The sequence below is a fragment of the Podarcis vaucheri genome, assembly GCF_965113315.1.
Source record: "Podarcis vaucheri genome assembly, chromosome: 12".
NCBI lineage: Eukaryota > Metazoa > Chordata > Lepidosauria > Squamata > Lacertidae > Podarcis > Podarcis vaucheri.
In genome coordinates, this window is record NC_138750.1 from 21,338,909 (window position 1) to 21,354,035 (window position 15,127).

The 15,127-nt window shown below is 40.7% G+C and overlaps 1 protein-coding gene across 1 annotated transcript in view; it reads right to left on the reverse strand.

The window, feature by feature from the left end:
* Positions 1-1,295: 1,295 nt before the first annotated feature.
* The window catches only part of CMC1 (C-X9-C motif containing 1), a 45,568-nt gene continuing 31,736 nt past the window's right edge, over positions 1,296-15,127 (reverse strand). The window contains exons 3-4 of the mRNA XM_082193588.1: positions 3,910-4,000; positions 1,296-2,452 (exon numbers count right to left, since the gene is read on the reverse strand). Coding sequence (XP_082049714.1) covers positions 2,338-2,452; positions 3,910-4,000 — 206 coding nt within the window. The 3' untranslated portion in view covers positions 1,296-2,337. The remainder of the gene's footprint in view (positions 2,453-3,909; positions 4,001-15,127) is intronic.

The window sequence follows — 15,127 nt, forward strand, 5'->3', positions numbered from 1 at the left end:
TATTTTTTTTGACTGCTATGTAGCTTTTGTACCTCAGAAATGTCCACAACTGCAAGATGCATGAATGAAACTTTAATATCTGGTGCATAATTCTACACCTCAGCAATCTCTTCGTAGATTTTTATTTTTCTTCCTGGGCTGCTTGTTGCTCCCTTACTGTGCATAGCAATATTCATATAAATACATTGTGTAGGTAAATGAATTCCTAAGTGGGAGGAGACTTGTATGTTTTATGAGGTGCCATGAAGTAGTGGGAACATTAACCAGCTCAGTTTCTTTAGGTGAGCTACTCACTGAAGTGGTTATTCTTTCTCTTTCACCTTCCGATTCCATACATTGACACTCTAGTCTAGGTTTTACCATACCAAGGAACCCTTGAGCCTATTTGTGCTACATGAGTCTTAACCTGCAGAAGTCCAATAGTAGAAAGTGTATGGTTTGCATGCAGAAAATGCCGCACTCAATCTCCAGGCTATGAAGATAAAGTTGGGAAGGATCCTGTAAGAAACCCTGGAGCACAGAAAGCCATTGCAGTGCCCTTTGATGTTTCTGGCCTGCACATTCCATCCATTCTTGACCGTTCGCCATGTTGGCTAAGGCTGATGGAAGTTGTAGTCCACTAACAGCTGGAAGGCACCCCCTTTGGTATCTGCTGCTGTTCAACATAGATAACAGTGGGTGGATGGATAAGTGTCCTGGCATAGCATAAGGGCAACTTCCTATGGCTTTTTACACTGCTGTGGGATACAGCAATAAAAAAGATGGGGCTAACTTAAGGAGGAAAACCAGTAGCTTTTAGCAGGGGAAGAATGGCTGTAATCTGAATTTGCCATTCAGTTGCTTCTCACAGTTCTCCCTCCCTTCCCAAGCAAAACTTTTGAGTTTAAAATCACTTCGGAACTTGTGAGTTTGTGAAGCATTCATGCATTGCTCTTTTAGCAAGGTCTTCAATTAGACAAATAAGGCTCTGCCCCCTTTAAGCATTTTCTACTTTTTTAAAAAACCAAAGGAAACCATAGAAAGTCTAAAGGCTGCCTCGTACACAAATCCAGCCGGCCTGATCAATATGGAAGTAGGTGTGAAAGTTGGAAATTCCCAGAAGTGTTGAAAGAGATGCCTCTGCAAATGGGTTAGTTGCAGAATGTTTAAAAAAAAAAAAAAAAACCTTAGGAAAGTTTTGTTTTAAATTTGATTTGGTCAACAATATGCTTTGCTGCATATCCAATGATCATTACAGAATTGAACTGAAACAAATATACTAAGTTAGGGTATGGTGAATAAAAATAAGTGGAATGTTAAAACAAACCTTTTATTTTGTGTAGTTAGTATAGCGATACTTTCTGTCTGGACAGTCAGGTTTACAGTATCATACCACTTATTAACAGCACTTTTACTCTTTCCTATCCTGCACTTCTACAATCCCCCCCCCCCGCACCTTTCCTTTAAATCAGAAATAGGAAAGTTGTGACTGTCCAGAAGATGATGAACTCCAAACTCCACTTAGCCCCAGCCAGTCTGGCCAATCCTTGGTACCAATGGGCATTGCATTCAAACATATGGAGGCTGCTGCTCTGCACCCCCTTTTTACACAAATCCTCTTGCTCTCTTATTTGCACTCCAAAACAAGACGCTCAGTGCCTTTTTGCCCTGCTAGTAAGTTCATCCCAGTTAAAGGGGCTTCCCCTGAAGAGATGGAGGAAAACCTCAATGAACATTTGAATGTATCTTGACTTTATTTTCCTTCACAGTTCATGGCCTTATGAATAAAAAACAGGGTGGAGAGACGGCAAGAGGATTAGATTGCCATGCTTGGCGTATACACAAATCAGTACAGCTTCTGCGAATCCCTGGTAAGTTGGAGCAGGGCTTGCAGTATACTTCAGCATCAGCTGGTGTGCAGAATTTGGGCACACGAGCCAGTTCCCAAGCAGAACTGAAGAGTCAACTCTCCACCCATCAGCTAATTCTGCTTTCTGCAGCCCTTTCTACCCGCTCTCATGCCTGATGTTACATATGACATCAGAGCTTTTAGAAAAATAAATGCGGTATCCTGAAAAAAATGAGTATACATTTAGCTTAAGGTGTCTGGAAAATTGCTTCTACTGTGAATAAAAGTGTATAACTGAACTGGAATAGTTTACCTTCCTTGGAAGACTTTTCATTTGAGGTTTTTAAGCAGAGGATCACGCCTTCTGGCTTCCTGTATTACAATATGAAAGCATACAAGCTCCATTTATTTCAGCAAGACTGGGTTAGGGAAAAGTGATTGTAAGATCAATTCCATGATATCAAAGGTATATAAAGTTAAAGTGTCAGCCAAAACATTTAAGACTTTGACTACATGCTTGTAGGAAGCCTCTGCTGCTTTCGACGATTTCCTGTTTCTCTGAACTCTTCCCTTTGCTTCAAATATTCAGCCTTGCATTCTTCATAAAACGCTGGATCATTGTAGCTAGAAGAAAGACAAAATACGTTCATTAGGTCTAACATTCTCTACTCAAATCTAGTTACTAAACTACTTAAATACATGTAGGAAATGGTGCAGGGAAAGCAACAACAGCGATACTGATTCTGTGGTGGGTATTCTGTGTGAGTGTGCAACCATAGCTGGTGTTTACTTCTTGCTCATTTTTAAGAGAAGGCAACTCATTAGCCTGCTGTTGCAGAGATGTGTGAAATGTGTGTAGGAGACTGCATTGATACCTACACCCCACAACCACAAATTGATAGTTCTTGTTGAATTGCCTGCAAGGGTGTGTGTGTGTGTGTGTGTGAGAGAGAGAGAGAGAGAGTAAATCACCTTCATTCTAATACTTAGCAGTTGGACCTTCTCTTTTCATCCTGCTACAAATGATGGGGGAGGGGTGTAGAATGCAATATATGGCCCAAACTCATAAGAAAAGAGGAGTACGTGAGAAAAAATAGTACTGCCTTGTTAATTCTAGGGTCTGTGCACTTGCACAGACTTCAGATTCTCCACCTTGCAACCCTCCATTACACCCTCAATCTTCCCCACAGGGTTAGGCATGTGTAGGTGGGGGGGGAGAATGAAGGCGCTGTTAGGAACTAAGGCTCACACAACATTGGATTTAACCCTGCATCCCCTTAACAAAACAGGCAACCTCGGAGCAGAAGGATGCATTTCACAATAGCTGCTTTGTTCTTAAAACTGACTAGAAACTTACTAGAAGGCTCCATCACTTTCCAAGGAAGTCTCTCTGACTGTTGTAAGTGGCAGTTCTCACACTGCCAGGAAGTTCCTCTGAATGTTTAGTCGAAAAACCCTTTCTTGCAATGTGAACCCATTGGTTCAGTTCCTACACCCTGAAGCAACGTACAATTGCATCCTACGTTGCATCCCTTCAAATATCTGAAAATGGTTGTCATATCACCTCGTAATCGTCTCTTCTCCAGCCTAAACTGTTCATCATAGGACTGGGTCTTCAAGCTTTTTAATGTGGCAGAAGATGCAATGGTATAACCTAGGTAGATGCTTTATCAAGTTAGTGAACCAGAAGGGTAACAGCCCATACAAGTTATACGCAGGGCATATTTTTTTTAAGTACTCAGTAGTATGGAGTAACTTTTTTTTTGCTTGCCACGGCAGCCATTTTGTGCTGGCACACCTGACACTTAATGTAAAAGAGTACTTGCATCTCATTTGTTACAAAAAAGAGCACTAGCTATGCTAGTATAGATACATCTAGATTTTGTATCATATACTACCTATTGAGACTAAGATGATCTATCTTGTCAGCTTCTAGAGACCACTTTATTTTTAGTCCTCTTCTAAATTAGCGTGCGCGCGCACACACACACACACACACACACACACACACAGCAAGATGGTATTAGATTACTCTTTAATTTATTGCTTGGTGTGGACTTATCTCCATGCATTGTACTTACTAGCCAGTGACGCATTCTTTCAGGGCTGCATTTTCTTCTCTGCATTTTACCACCATCAGAATGCCTGAATCCTGGCAACATTTGGTGAAGGCTGAAACAAAATTTGGGACAACTGGGGTTATACTGAATAACATGTCAAGTGTAAATAGGTTGTGACCCTTGCTCTTTATCAGTAGTCTAATAGAACTTCACTGCAGCAAAGTACACATTCAGCACAGTAGTGTACTTAAGTTTCTGAAAAATGACAGAGGTCCATCACACAACTATCACCCCAAACATTGTTTGAAAACTGCTTTGTGGACTAAAGCAGAATGCTCCAATGGTACCTCTTCAATACCGGTAATACTGTAGAGTGTTTTTGCACTATTGACTGGTCACAGTATTAGAGACAGTATTGAACTACAGGGATGTTGGCTTGATTGAGGAATAAAGTTTTACATCAGAGGCGATAAACCTGTGACCCTTCAGATGTTGGAAGTCCAGCTTCCACCAGCCCCTGTCAGTATGGCCAATGGTGAGGGATGAAGGGAGAATCTGATGACAATGCCTATCCCCAGTGTATTCAAGAAAAAGATTGAATACCATCTCCTCCTTCACTACTATACATATTACATAACAATTTGCCCAGTGGGCAACCCCTTTATGTGCAGGAAGATTTAGATAATTTTCAAACAAGCAGTTTTGCTAATGTACAATCTCAAGGACTGTTCCACAGTACAGCATGTAGAAGTGTTTAAAATAACACCACCACCACCCACCCCACCTTCATTTGCTAGTAAATTACTCTTCTCCATCTTTGCACCGTGAGTTTTATCAATTTAACTGTTACAACAAAGTTGCTCCTATTACAATGTGATGTAGTATTCCATACAAAATGGACTAAACTTACATGTCCCAAAATAGTTCAAGAAAACAAAACAAAACAAAAAGCAACATTTATATTGGGGCCGAAACAAAGCAGTCCATATTTCCCCAATAAACCGGCTGTTCTATGTGAAATGGGTTTGATATAAAACCTTCCTTAGCCTGGATGAATAATAAACACAGTGTAGGCTATACATGCACACAGCCTGACCTTTTGATTGTGCTAGGGTAGTAGTGGAAGAGGGCTTGAAAGGGGCTAGCTGTGGACATTTTAAAACCCTGTGCACAGTACTGTAATACCCTGTCATCACCCTAAGCTTGTTAAACAAGGTTTCCAACCTTTACCTATTCCCCTCCCTTTACAACTTTATGACCTTACTAGATCACATGGGGAAAACTCCAAAGTTCCTCTAACCCTTCCCAGGAAGCTCAGCCAGATATTGCCTGCCACATAGTCTCGCTAAGTAATATCACTTTTCCATGCTGAGGTAGGGAAGCAGCCAAACTGTGCTCATGAGGGATTTTATCTTCCAGCAGTAGCCGCAGGTCTCAAGGCTGCCTGGTGATCAACCCCTGGTGCTGCTCAGCTTCGAATGACTAGAAACTCGGCCGTCACTACATTGGTGCACTGAAAACATATGGATGTAAGAAGAGCCCGGCTGCGTAAAACCAATGCCCAGCATCCTGGTCTCCCAGTGACTAATCAGATGCCCATGGGAAGCCCACAAGTGCAGGAGCACAAGGGGAGGAGAGAAGGGCTCCATTGTTCTGATGGAGTGTGTGTGTGTGTGTGTGTGTGTGTTTTAGGCTGTTTTATCAGTACTCTCCAAATGCATCAAATTATTCCAGCCATTAAAATTTGCATTGGGAAGCTGTCCAAGTCACCGATAATGTCTGATTGTAATAGTGGAGAATAAAACAAGCCTTCGTGGAGAAGTATTTTCTCACTCGGTGACTGCTCTGATCTTCAAGCTTAGCCACTCCTGGCCTGATGCCTTGAGCTTTTTGTAAGGTCTTTCTCACTTGTTTAGCAACAAGGTTGTAATTAGGCTCCCCCACCCCACCCCCTCCGCTTCGCACTGTGTAACAAATTAACACTGCTCATACTTGGGAGTGATCTTCAATACTACTAAACTATTTATGAAACAGTATTTATTCTGTAACAAATTCAGAAGGTGAAACCCTTCTCCTTTTCATACTGCTTTCAACAAGTCAGGGCCCGTGTGATAACACAGCTAGACTTTGATTAGCATTTTGCACCGCTGATTCCGATGGACCACTTCACGCAAGCCTGTTTTCTTTTGCAGATACAACCTCTGTGTCTGAAAGCCCATTGTGCCTCGTGACGTGCGATAAACACACACATGTATTTTGCCATATGCAAAATCCAGAAGGTGACCAGCTCTCGTATGGTTGTCACCCAGGACTTCTGGCGTGCAAAAAAGCACTCCTGGCATCTTCTATGAAGCCAGAAGTGCTCAGATGGCAAGAGTGGTATTATTTATCCTCCAGGAAATTTCTGAAAAAGGAACTCCAACATATTCGGTCTCCTAGTGGGCTTGCAATAGTTCTGATCAGTGTTGAATCCGGAATATAAATGAGAGCTCTGGTGTTTAAGGGGATAGTTTAAATAAAGAGCACTTCTGATCAATGAAAACTGTTAACCTGCTTAATTGAGCATTGGGTTAAAAAGATCTATTTTTAAAAATTGCATGTCTGCATAAACACTGAAAATGGCAAGCACCGAGTTACAGGACATTTCTCACACACACGCAGTAAGGCAGGGATCAGAAACCTATGGACCTTTAGATGTCATTGAACTCCCAAGTCCTCCATTAGCCCCAGATAGCATGACCAATGGTAAAGGATTAATATCAAGATGTAGTCCAACATTCAGCGAGGGGCATCCTACAATAAGGAATGCCTCTAAGATGTCATATACTGCTTAATCAAAATATCTCTAAGTGGCATACATAATAAGATTGTGCCTGCTACGATCATATGCAGATCATCCCAAAAAAGAAGTAAAGGATGATTTTTTCTTCAGTACAGTTGTTCTTTTGTATATGCAAATTCAACTGATGAATGAATGAGTTAATAAACTCAGGCTGCTATGCTATATATGCTTTAGCTGGTTGTAAACCCGATTCAGTGTAGTAGGTCTTACTTTGGAGTAAACAGATTTGGGATTGCATTGTCAAAAGTAAAATGCATTTTCCTCAGTGACAATCCTGTGTGCTCTGCATTTAGACATGTCAAAGTTCTGTGCTGGTAACTAAAAGCAAGACCAAGGAATCTAGTAACCTAAAAACGTTGAAGCCCTGCATTTCACATCTGGCTCTTAAAATATAATGTGTATCCTAGATATACACTGTTTCTCTCATTTCATATAAACACAGTGGATATAATAAGCTGTAAAAAATGTTGATGGGATTCTCGGGCTTAACATTTGGTCTAGAGAGCAATTGGATTTCTGCTTTCCCACTGGCAGTGGCCAGCTTTTCTTCTTCCTTTTGCAATCATTCCCCCTGAAAGCTGTGAAGTAAAATACACCCACATGCACACCAAATAAAATAAAAGCCGAAGACAACAGGAGGTCCCTCTCACTTGTTAGCTCACCAGCTTCAGTTGGTTAAAGGTGTGATGTCCTAGTGAACGGAGCCTGAACTGCTACAGAGAGCACACCCCAGCTTCTGAGCAGCCCTGCCTGAGCTACACACAGCCGTGGCCAAGCACACAGGAAGCATCATTACAAAGTGATAAAACTGCTTCCAGCTATATGGTTTTAATGTTGTTAATGCTAACTAAAAAGGAAAAGAAATGGGGAGGGAGAGCAGGCACAGGGATATAAGAATCCTATCATGCGAATGTATCGCACAGCTTAATTGCTGGCTTCTGTATCCCAAATCCCTTTAAATCCCGCAAATACTTGGGGTGGGTGGTAGAGAAGCTACAAAAGACTAGCTACACAAATGTTAACTAGATTCAAGTCCAAAAGCGCTGCACCTCTTACTTTTATTAACCGATTTTGAAGCTTCTTTTCTCCGGGCAGAAAATTCAGAACAGCTATAATTGAAATCCACTTTGGGGGAGGGGGATAAAATGGATTCAGAAATCAAACAGAAAACCAGGTGTATACAACTCCCAAATATTAAAATTAAGTTCCAGGAAATCAACCCCCTACTCCCTGTTCAGCTTTACTTATTTCCCATGTTGTCAATAGAAGGCTCATCAACTTGGAGGACAGACCAAAGATGAATATTGCGTTCCCCATGTTTTCACAGTATTTTCCACAAGCTACCAATTGAGATAATAACTGGAGGGCACTACCCTTTTCACAATCAGGCGGCAATCTGCTGACATATACTGCATGCTGAGTGAGGAACAGTTGGCCTTTCAAGTCTAGTCTCGCACTGCAAGAAAAGGAGGGACGAGGCTATCCAATAATCCATAAGCCATCGTTTGTATTTTTGAGCCTACTCTTAAAGAAACAACAACCCACAAGGTTTGTAGCAAAATAATGAAACTTAGCTTCCTGTGGTTTTATTTTTGTTTTTTAAGTTACCATATAGCAGATGTGGAAAAACATGCAGCTTCTGTATGGCTGCACATTTGTGTGGCTTATCAGTTTAGAAATGTTGCTTCTCATTTAAAAAAACAAAACAATTTGCTTTTCCAGCCTTCATGGGTGTAGAGCTATGTTTTGAAGCGTAGTAGCAAAACAGAAGAAAAAAGCTACATGCATGTGTTATTTTTATGTAGATATTATTAACATCATTTATTTATTTATTTATTTATTTATTTATATTTATTAAATTTGAATACTGTAACACTTATATTATGTGAACCTAGGAATCTTTAGTTTTGAATGTACATATACCTGCCCAGTAGTGATGTATGGAAGTGAGAGCTGGACCATAAAGAAGGCTGATCGCCGAAGAATTGATGCTTTTGAATTATGGTGCTGGAGGAGACTCTTGAGAGTCCCACGGACTGCAAGAAAATCAAACCTATCCATTCTGAAGGAAATCAGCCCTGAGTGCTCACTGGAAAGACAGATCCTGAAGCTGAGGCTCCAATACTTTGGCCACCTCATGAGAAGAGAAGACTCCCTGGAAAAGACCCTGATGTTGGGAAAGATGGAGGGCACAAGGAGAAGGGGACGACAAAGGACAAGATGGTTGGATAGTGTTCTTGAAGCTACCAACATGAGTTTGACCAAACTGCGGGAGGCAGTGGAAGACAGGAGTGCCTGGCGTGCTCTGGTCCATGGGGTCACGAAGAGTCGGACACGACTAAACAACAACATACCTGCCCCACCAAGTAATTTGGTTAATTCTAGTGTTTGAATCATTTTGAGCTTCCATGGCAACTAGTCAGTCACTTACTGAAGTAAATTATAGAATCATAGGGACCCTAAGGGACATCTATTGCAGCCCCCTGCATGACAGGATCTTAAATAGATCATACACGACAACCTCTGCTTAAAAATCTCCAAGGAGAGTCCACTAACTCTCATGAAAGTCTGTTACACCATTGAATAGCTCTTACTGTAAGAAAGTTCTTCTTTCTTGTAGCTTGAAGCCATTGGTTCATGTTCTAGCCTCCACAGCAGGAGAAATCAGGCTTGCTCCATCTTCCATGTGACAGCCCTTTAGATATTTGAAGATGACACTGTGTATATATAGCAATTAATGTGCTTTAATAGAGCTATACTATTTGCCCTCACAAGGGATGCGGGTGGCACTGTGGGTTAAACCACAGAGCCTAGGACTTGCCGATCAGAAGGTCAGCGGTTCGAATCCCCACAACAGGGTGAGCTCCCGTTGCTTGGTCCCTGCTCCTGCCAACCTAGCTTTTTGAAAGCATGTCAAAGTGCAAGTAGATAAATAGGTACCGCTCCAGCGGGAAGGTAAACAGTGTTTCCGTGCGCTGCTCTGGTTCGCCAGAAACGGCTTAGTCATGCTGGCGACATGACCCGGAAGCTGGACGCCGGCTCCCTCGGCCAATAAAGCGAGATGAGCGCCGCAACCCCAGAGTTGGTCACGACTGGACCTAATGGTCAGGGGTCCCTTTACCTTTACCTATTTGCCCTCACAGAGAAGCATCTACCCTGCAAAGGTAAGTCACTAAGGGTAGCATTCCCTGTTTTACAGCTACTGAGCCAATTCAGCAGGTGTGTGTGGCTTGACCAAACCTATCAAGTTAATAGGCATCTTTGCAGCCAAGCACCCCACATACAAAGTCACTTTATAGAACTCAGGTTTCTACAAAAAGGAGGTTCAGTGCACAACTATAGAGGGGGTGGTGTTTTTTTATTTAAAGAAGGCAAGATTCACAGACCGGAAAAGCTCAAAAAGTGGTGTTGTGCATGCCTTTTAAAATTGATAAGTCCTATCATATTTAATATGCAAAAGGTATCCCACTGTTGGTTATTTTGGTGTGTCAATTTTGTGGAAGTGAGGAACTTTCACAACAAAGTGTTAACTTGATTAAGTTGTTTTTGAAACAAGAAAACTGATGCTAATCTCATGTCAAATTACTTAACGCCAACTAGCATTTATATAGCACTTCTGAGAATATTCAAAATGTAACATCTCCGACAATCCCTGCACCAACCTTGTAAAGTATGTCAGTGTTGCTATTCCCTTATGCAATTTTTATTTCTTTATTTATGCATTTATTTTACTGAGGGAGGCTGTATAGTTTAAAAGAACATCAAACAACTTATAAACTGAAACACTGTAGAACGGTCTTCCGGGATCTAACCAGGTTATGCATTCATTTGGGGAAAGTTCAAATAGTCTATGGAAGTACACAAATGGGAGATTATTACCATCCTCAGCTACTTTGCTAATAAAAGTTTTGCTGCTGTTCACACTAGAGAAACACAGTATATCAAATTTTAAAATGTTCATAATGTAATAAGAAAGTGTCTCACTCAGATTTATGATTTAATTGTCATTCTCCCCTATACACTTAGCAAGTAAACCACTGCCAAAGTAACACTGGCGATCTTAGGACCTGCCTCCGTGGTTTATATATAAAGGGTTTACAATTTTACTACTTAAGAGCTGGTCCTATGGAGGTGTTACCTCACCATTTATATTTTCTTCAACACTTATGATATTGCTATCACACTCTTAAAATAAGAAAATCTACCATGAACCAGAACAAGCTTAAAGTTAGCCCCCCCCCCTTTGAACCAAAAAAGAAAAAAAGAAAAAGAAAAAAAGCATATCCCCTAAGATTCACATCATTCTTTTTTGCTGTACGATTCAATTTGGGGGTGGAGAGAGAGAATCTGGAGTGATTAGGTGCTACAGAGTATTGGGTATTTGAAATCATGTATTCTGTAAGACATCTAAAGGTTCATACTTAATGACTGAAGCTATAAACATGCTGATTTTTAAAAAATAAAATAAAAACAAAGTTATGTCTTTGACTTTGTGATTTATTAACTTGTTATTTTGAAGATTACACATTGTGCAAAGAATGGATTTACGGGTGCATTTAATGAGGCAAGTAGAAGGTACAGCAAACATGAAAAGACTGTTCTGAATTGTCGTGTGTGAGCTATTTGATATTTCTGACACAGTACAAAAGGCGGCTTCTCTGTAGATTGATCATGGTTCGGTTAACATCACTGAATATCTAATACCTCCAACTCAATTAATTCTCACCTGATTAAGATCAGACTGATATTCAAACTAAATCATCTCTCCAGTCAAGTAGAAATCAATATTTCTTATTTTACTTTTAAATTATAGCAACAAATAAAATATACACATCGCCGTGTGCCAGGAGTGGCTTTTCCCAGCTTGGCCCACTATGGCATGCATAACAGAGCTGATTAAAGAATTATTCTAATTTGAGCAAGGACATATAGAAAAAAACAAGATTAAATCCGAATATGGTGAGATGGAAAGAAGTAATTATAGGGCAAGCAGAAGATTGACATAGCATAAACTCTTATTCTCTAAAAATTTACCTCATTTGTCAGATCTGAACATCCATTTGCCTTCGCGTTCATGCCTGCCGTACTATGTTTATAATCCCTTATTAAATAATGATCCTCTACCCTACCTCCAACCAAGTCCCTACAACAAACCCAGCACATCTTCCTTAACAGAACCATTTCAGAAATTGGCACGTGTGGGAAACTCTAGAGGGACAGGAGAAAGAAAGACCAAGAGCCTACTAAAAATCAAATTCTGCTCAAATTTAACAGGTCTCTTTCTCTGCCAGCCCCCCAAAAATCTAACCTTACTCCACAACGCAGCCACTTTATTTCCTTCTGATAAACTGGGTATTCTGAGCTATAGGCTCTTGTAGACCAATCCCACATATGCTACCACTCAAGCAAATACAGTGGTACCTTGGTTCTCAAACGCCTTGGTACTCAAACAACTTGGAACCCAAACACTGCAAACCTGGAAGTAGGTGTTCCAGTTTGCGAACTTTTTTCAGAAGCCGAACATGCTCCGTTTTGAGTGTTATGCTTCCGTTTTGAATGCCACACTTCCATTTTGAGAGTTACGCTGAGGTCTGTCTGTTTTTGTTAGTTATTTTGCATTTTTGTTTTGCGCCTTTTTTGTTTTTGTGACTGTGTGGAACCCAGTTCAGCTACTGATTGATTGATTGATTGATTGATTGAGTGACTGCAGTACATTGTTTATTGCTTTCATTTTACGGATTAATGATCTTGTTAGATAGTAAAATTCATGTTAAATTGTTGTTTTAGGGGTTGTTTTTAAAGGTCTGGAACAGATTAATCCATTTTGCATTACTTTCTATGGGAAAGTGCGCCTTGGTTTTGGAACGGACTTCTGGAACGGATTTAGTTTGAGAACCAGGGTACCACTGTACCAGCTTGCGGCACTAGAGCAGCAGCTGAAATTAAACGGCACAGTACTAGTCACTCTAGGGCAGGAGTACCCAGGATGATGTTCTCCTGATGTTATGGACTACAGTTCTCATTATTTCTCACCACAGGCCATGCACAGCAAGGTTGGGAGTTGGGGAAAACTCACAAGTACACCATCTTCAGTGACTTTCAGCTAACACATACAAGCAGAGTTCCACAAAGAGAACAATAGGGGAACTACAAAAAGGTTTGGTTCCGAATCTTCAGTTTCTTTTTGAACTGTCAGAAGTGCACATATTCATTATTACATAACATTTGCAGTGAACACCCCATTTTGTGACTTTTTTTGGTTTTATAAACAATCTTTTAATTATTGCACGGATGCTTTGCCACAAAAGCCAAGCAAAGTGTTATGGTAGTATAGTGTTACAGCACCAGAATCAATTATTATAGTATTATATTGTCATGGCACTATCTTTTCTGTTTTAATGAAAGTGTTGTAGTAATAATTAAAGGCAGATTCAAAATAAACAAATGGGGCGGTCGTTTAGTGAATGTGTGCTAAGTTTCTTTCTCTTTTTTGATATTTTCCCATTTTTTAACAGTGTTGTTTACATTTAAATCATTTTCAAATTTTTACACATCTGGGATTACTTGAATCCCTGGGCTCCCCCCCCCCCGGTTTCCAATATTTGTCTAGTCTTTCTACTGCATGTAATTACATTTTTCAAATTGTTTTATGTCCACTTTTAAATTTAACCTTATTACATTATAAGTGCTATAACAATCCTGCTAACATTTTAAAGTATCTACAGTGATCTTTAAGGTACTCTATAAATTTTCCCCACTTTTTGTTAAATTTCTTATCATCTTGGTGTCTGATCTTCACAGTCATTTTTGCCAATTCAGCATAGTCCATCATCTTGGTTATCCATTCTTCTTTGTGTGTGCTAAGATTCAACTAGCCCAAGTCACATGTCATGCCCACTGGTGTGGACAGAATGCAGTGAGGTACATATATAGGAAAATGCAATGCTCTCAATAGTATAGAAAGTCAATTCCAATTCTAGCTTGCAACAGAATAATAATAACTGGGTAGTTCTAAAAGTGACCCATATGGAAGCAGCAGCCTTGGCCAAATGCATCTTGTCACGCTCATGAAATGCTTCTCATGGAATTCATAGCAATTTCTGAGAGGAGAGACAGTTCATGTTGAGCTAAAGTCGCAGGACACCCAGAACACACCAAGTTCCCCAAGAATGACCTTTCCAGTTTCCAAAACTGTTTTTAGAATGACCTGGAGGAGAGCCAAGAAGTTGTTCCCTAAACCAGAGACGATCTGCCTTCTCAGAAAGGGAACTAAATTTAGTCCCGGCCTAGAAAAACGAGTGCCAGGCAAAGGAGTTAAAAGCAGCCGGTAATAAAATTAATGAAAAAGTAATAATGAAAACAAAAGCAATACCCAGGAAGCGACAAGCCTTTGACACCGAACTATCTGCAAAAACAAAGACCAAGTGAGTCTGTGTCCTTTCTCTGCAGATCTTTGGGGCTGGCGCACTTTCAGAAGACCTGCTTATTGAACATTAATCCCAATTTATTGACAGGAAAGTTAGCTAGATTCAACTGCAATGGTAAAAACACAGCTTTTCCAGTGAGTGCCCTGATAAAGCCAGGGCAGTCCCTTTATGCAGGTATGACATTAGCACCAGGTAAATTCAGGTAATCTCCTACACCATGCAACACTTCTTAGAGGACTAAGGGGATTTAGGGGACTAAAAGGTGGCCCCCAGCTACGGGTTTCCTGCTCTCTTTTCAATGCAAAATGCATCAGAAAAAGCAGACTCCAGGCATTTCACACCATTTTATCTTCTAACGAAACTGCACTTGCTAGTCATCTCTCACTAGCTTCAAGCCCCTTCCTCATTTACACACAAAGCCTGCACACTGATCTCAGAAAAGTGAACAGCAGGCAGCAAAGAGTCCCTTTCTCCTTCCTGCTTCAAATCGAGACTAGCCCAGTCAATCAGATAGATATGCATTATTTGGGGTGCCCCTGGGGTAGGCCCTAAAGAAGTCAGACACAGGGACAAGCAAAACGTTTATGAAAAGACTGCAGGGAAAGCAACATTGACTCAAGGAGACATTTCAACTGAAATAGGAGATCACAGACCCAGGGCCCGTAGATTAATTGTGTGCAGGTGACTGGCGCTGTCAAGCATCTGACAGCACCAAGTATCCCTCTTCAAGGGGCACGTCTGCAGATCTAATCCAGGTTAATGAGCAACACCAACTCTGAAACTAAAAATATAACGGAGATCAATCTGAATGCTCGAGATAATCATTTACAACCGCAACCCTCGTTGAAGAAACAGAAGAGTATAACATGATACTGTGCTGTGGATTCAGAGCACACAACAGCAAGCAAGAGGCAGCAGAAGCAGAGACTGATTGGAGAAAGACGTAGCAAAATAATGAGCAATATTTATT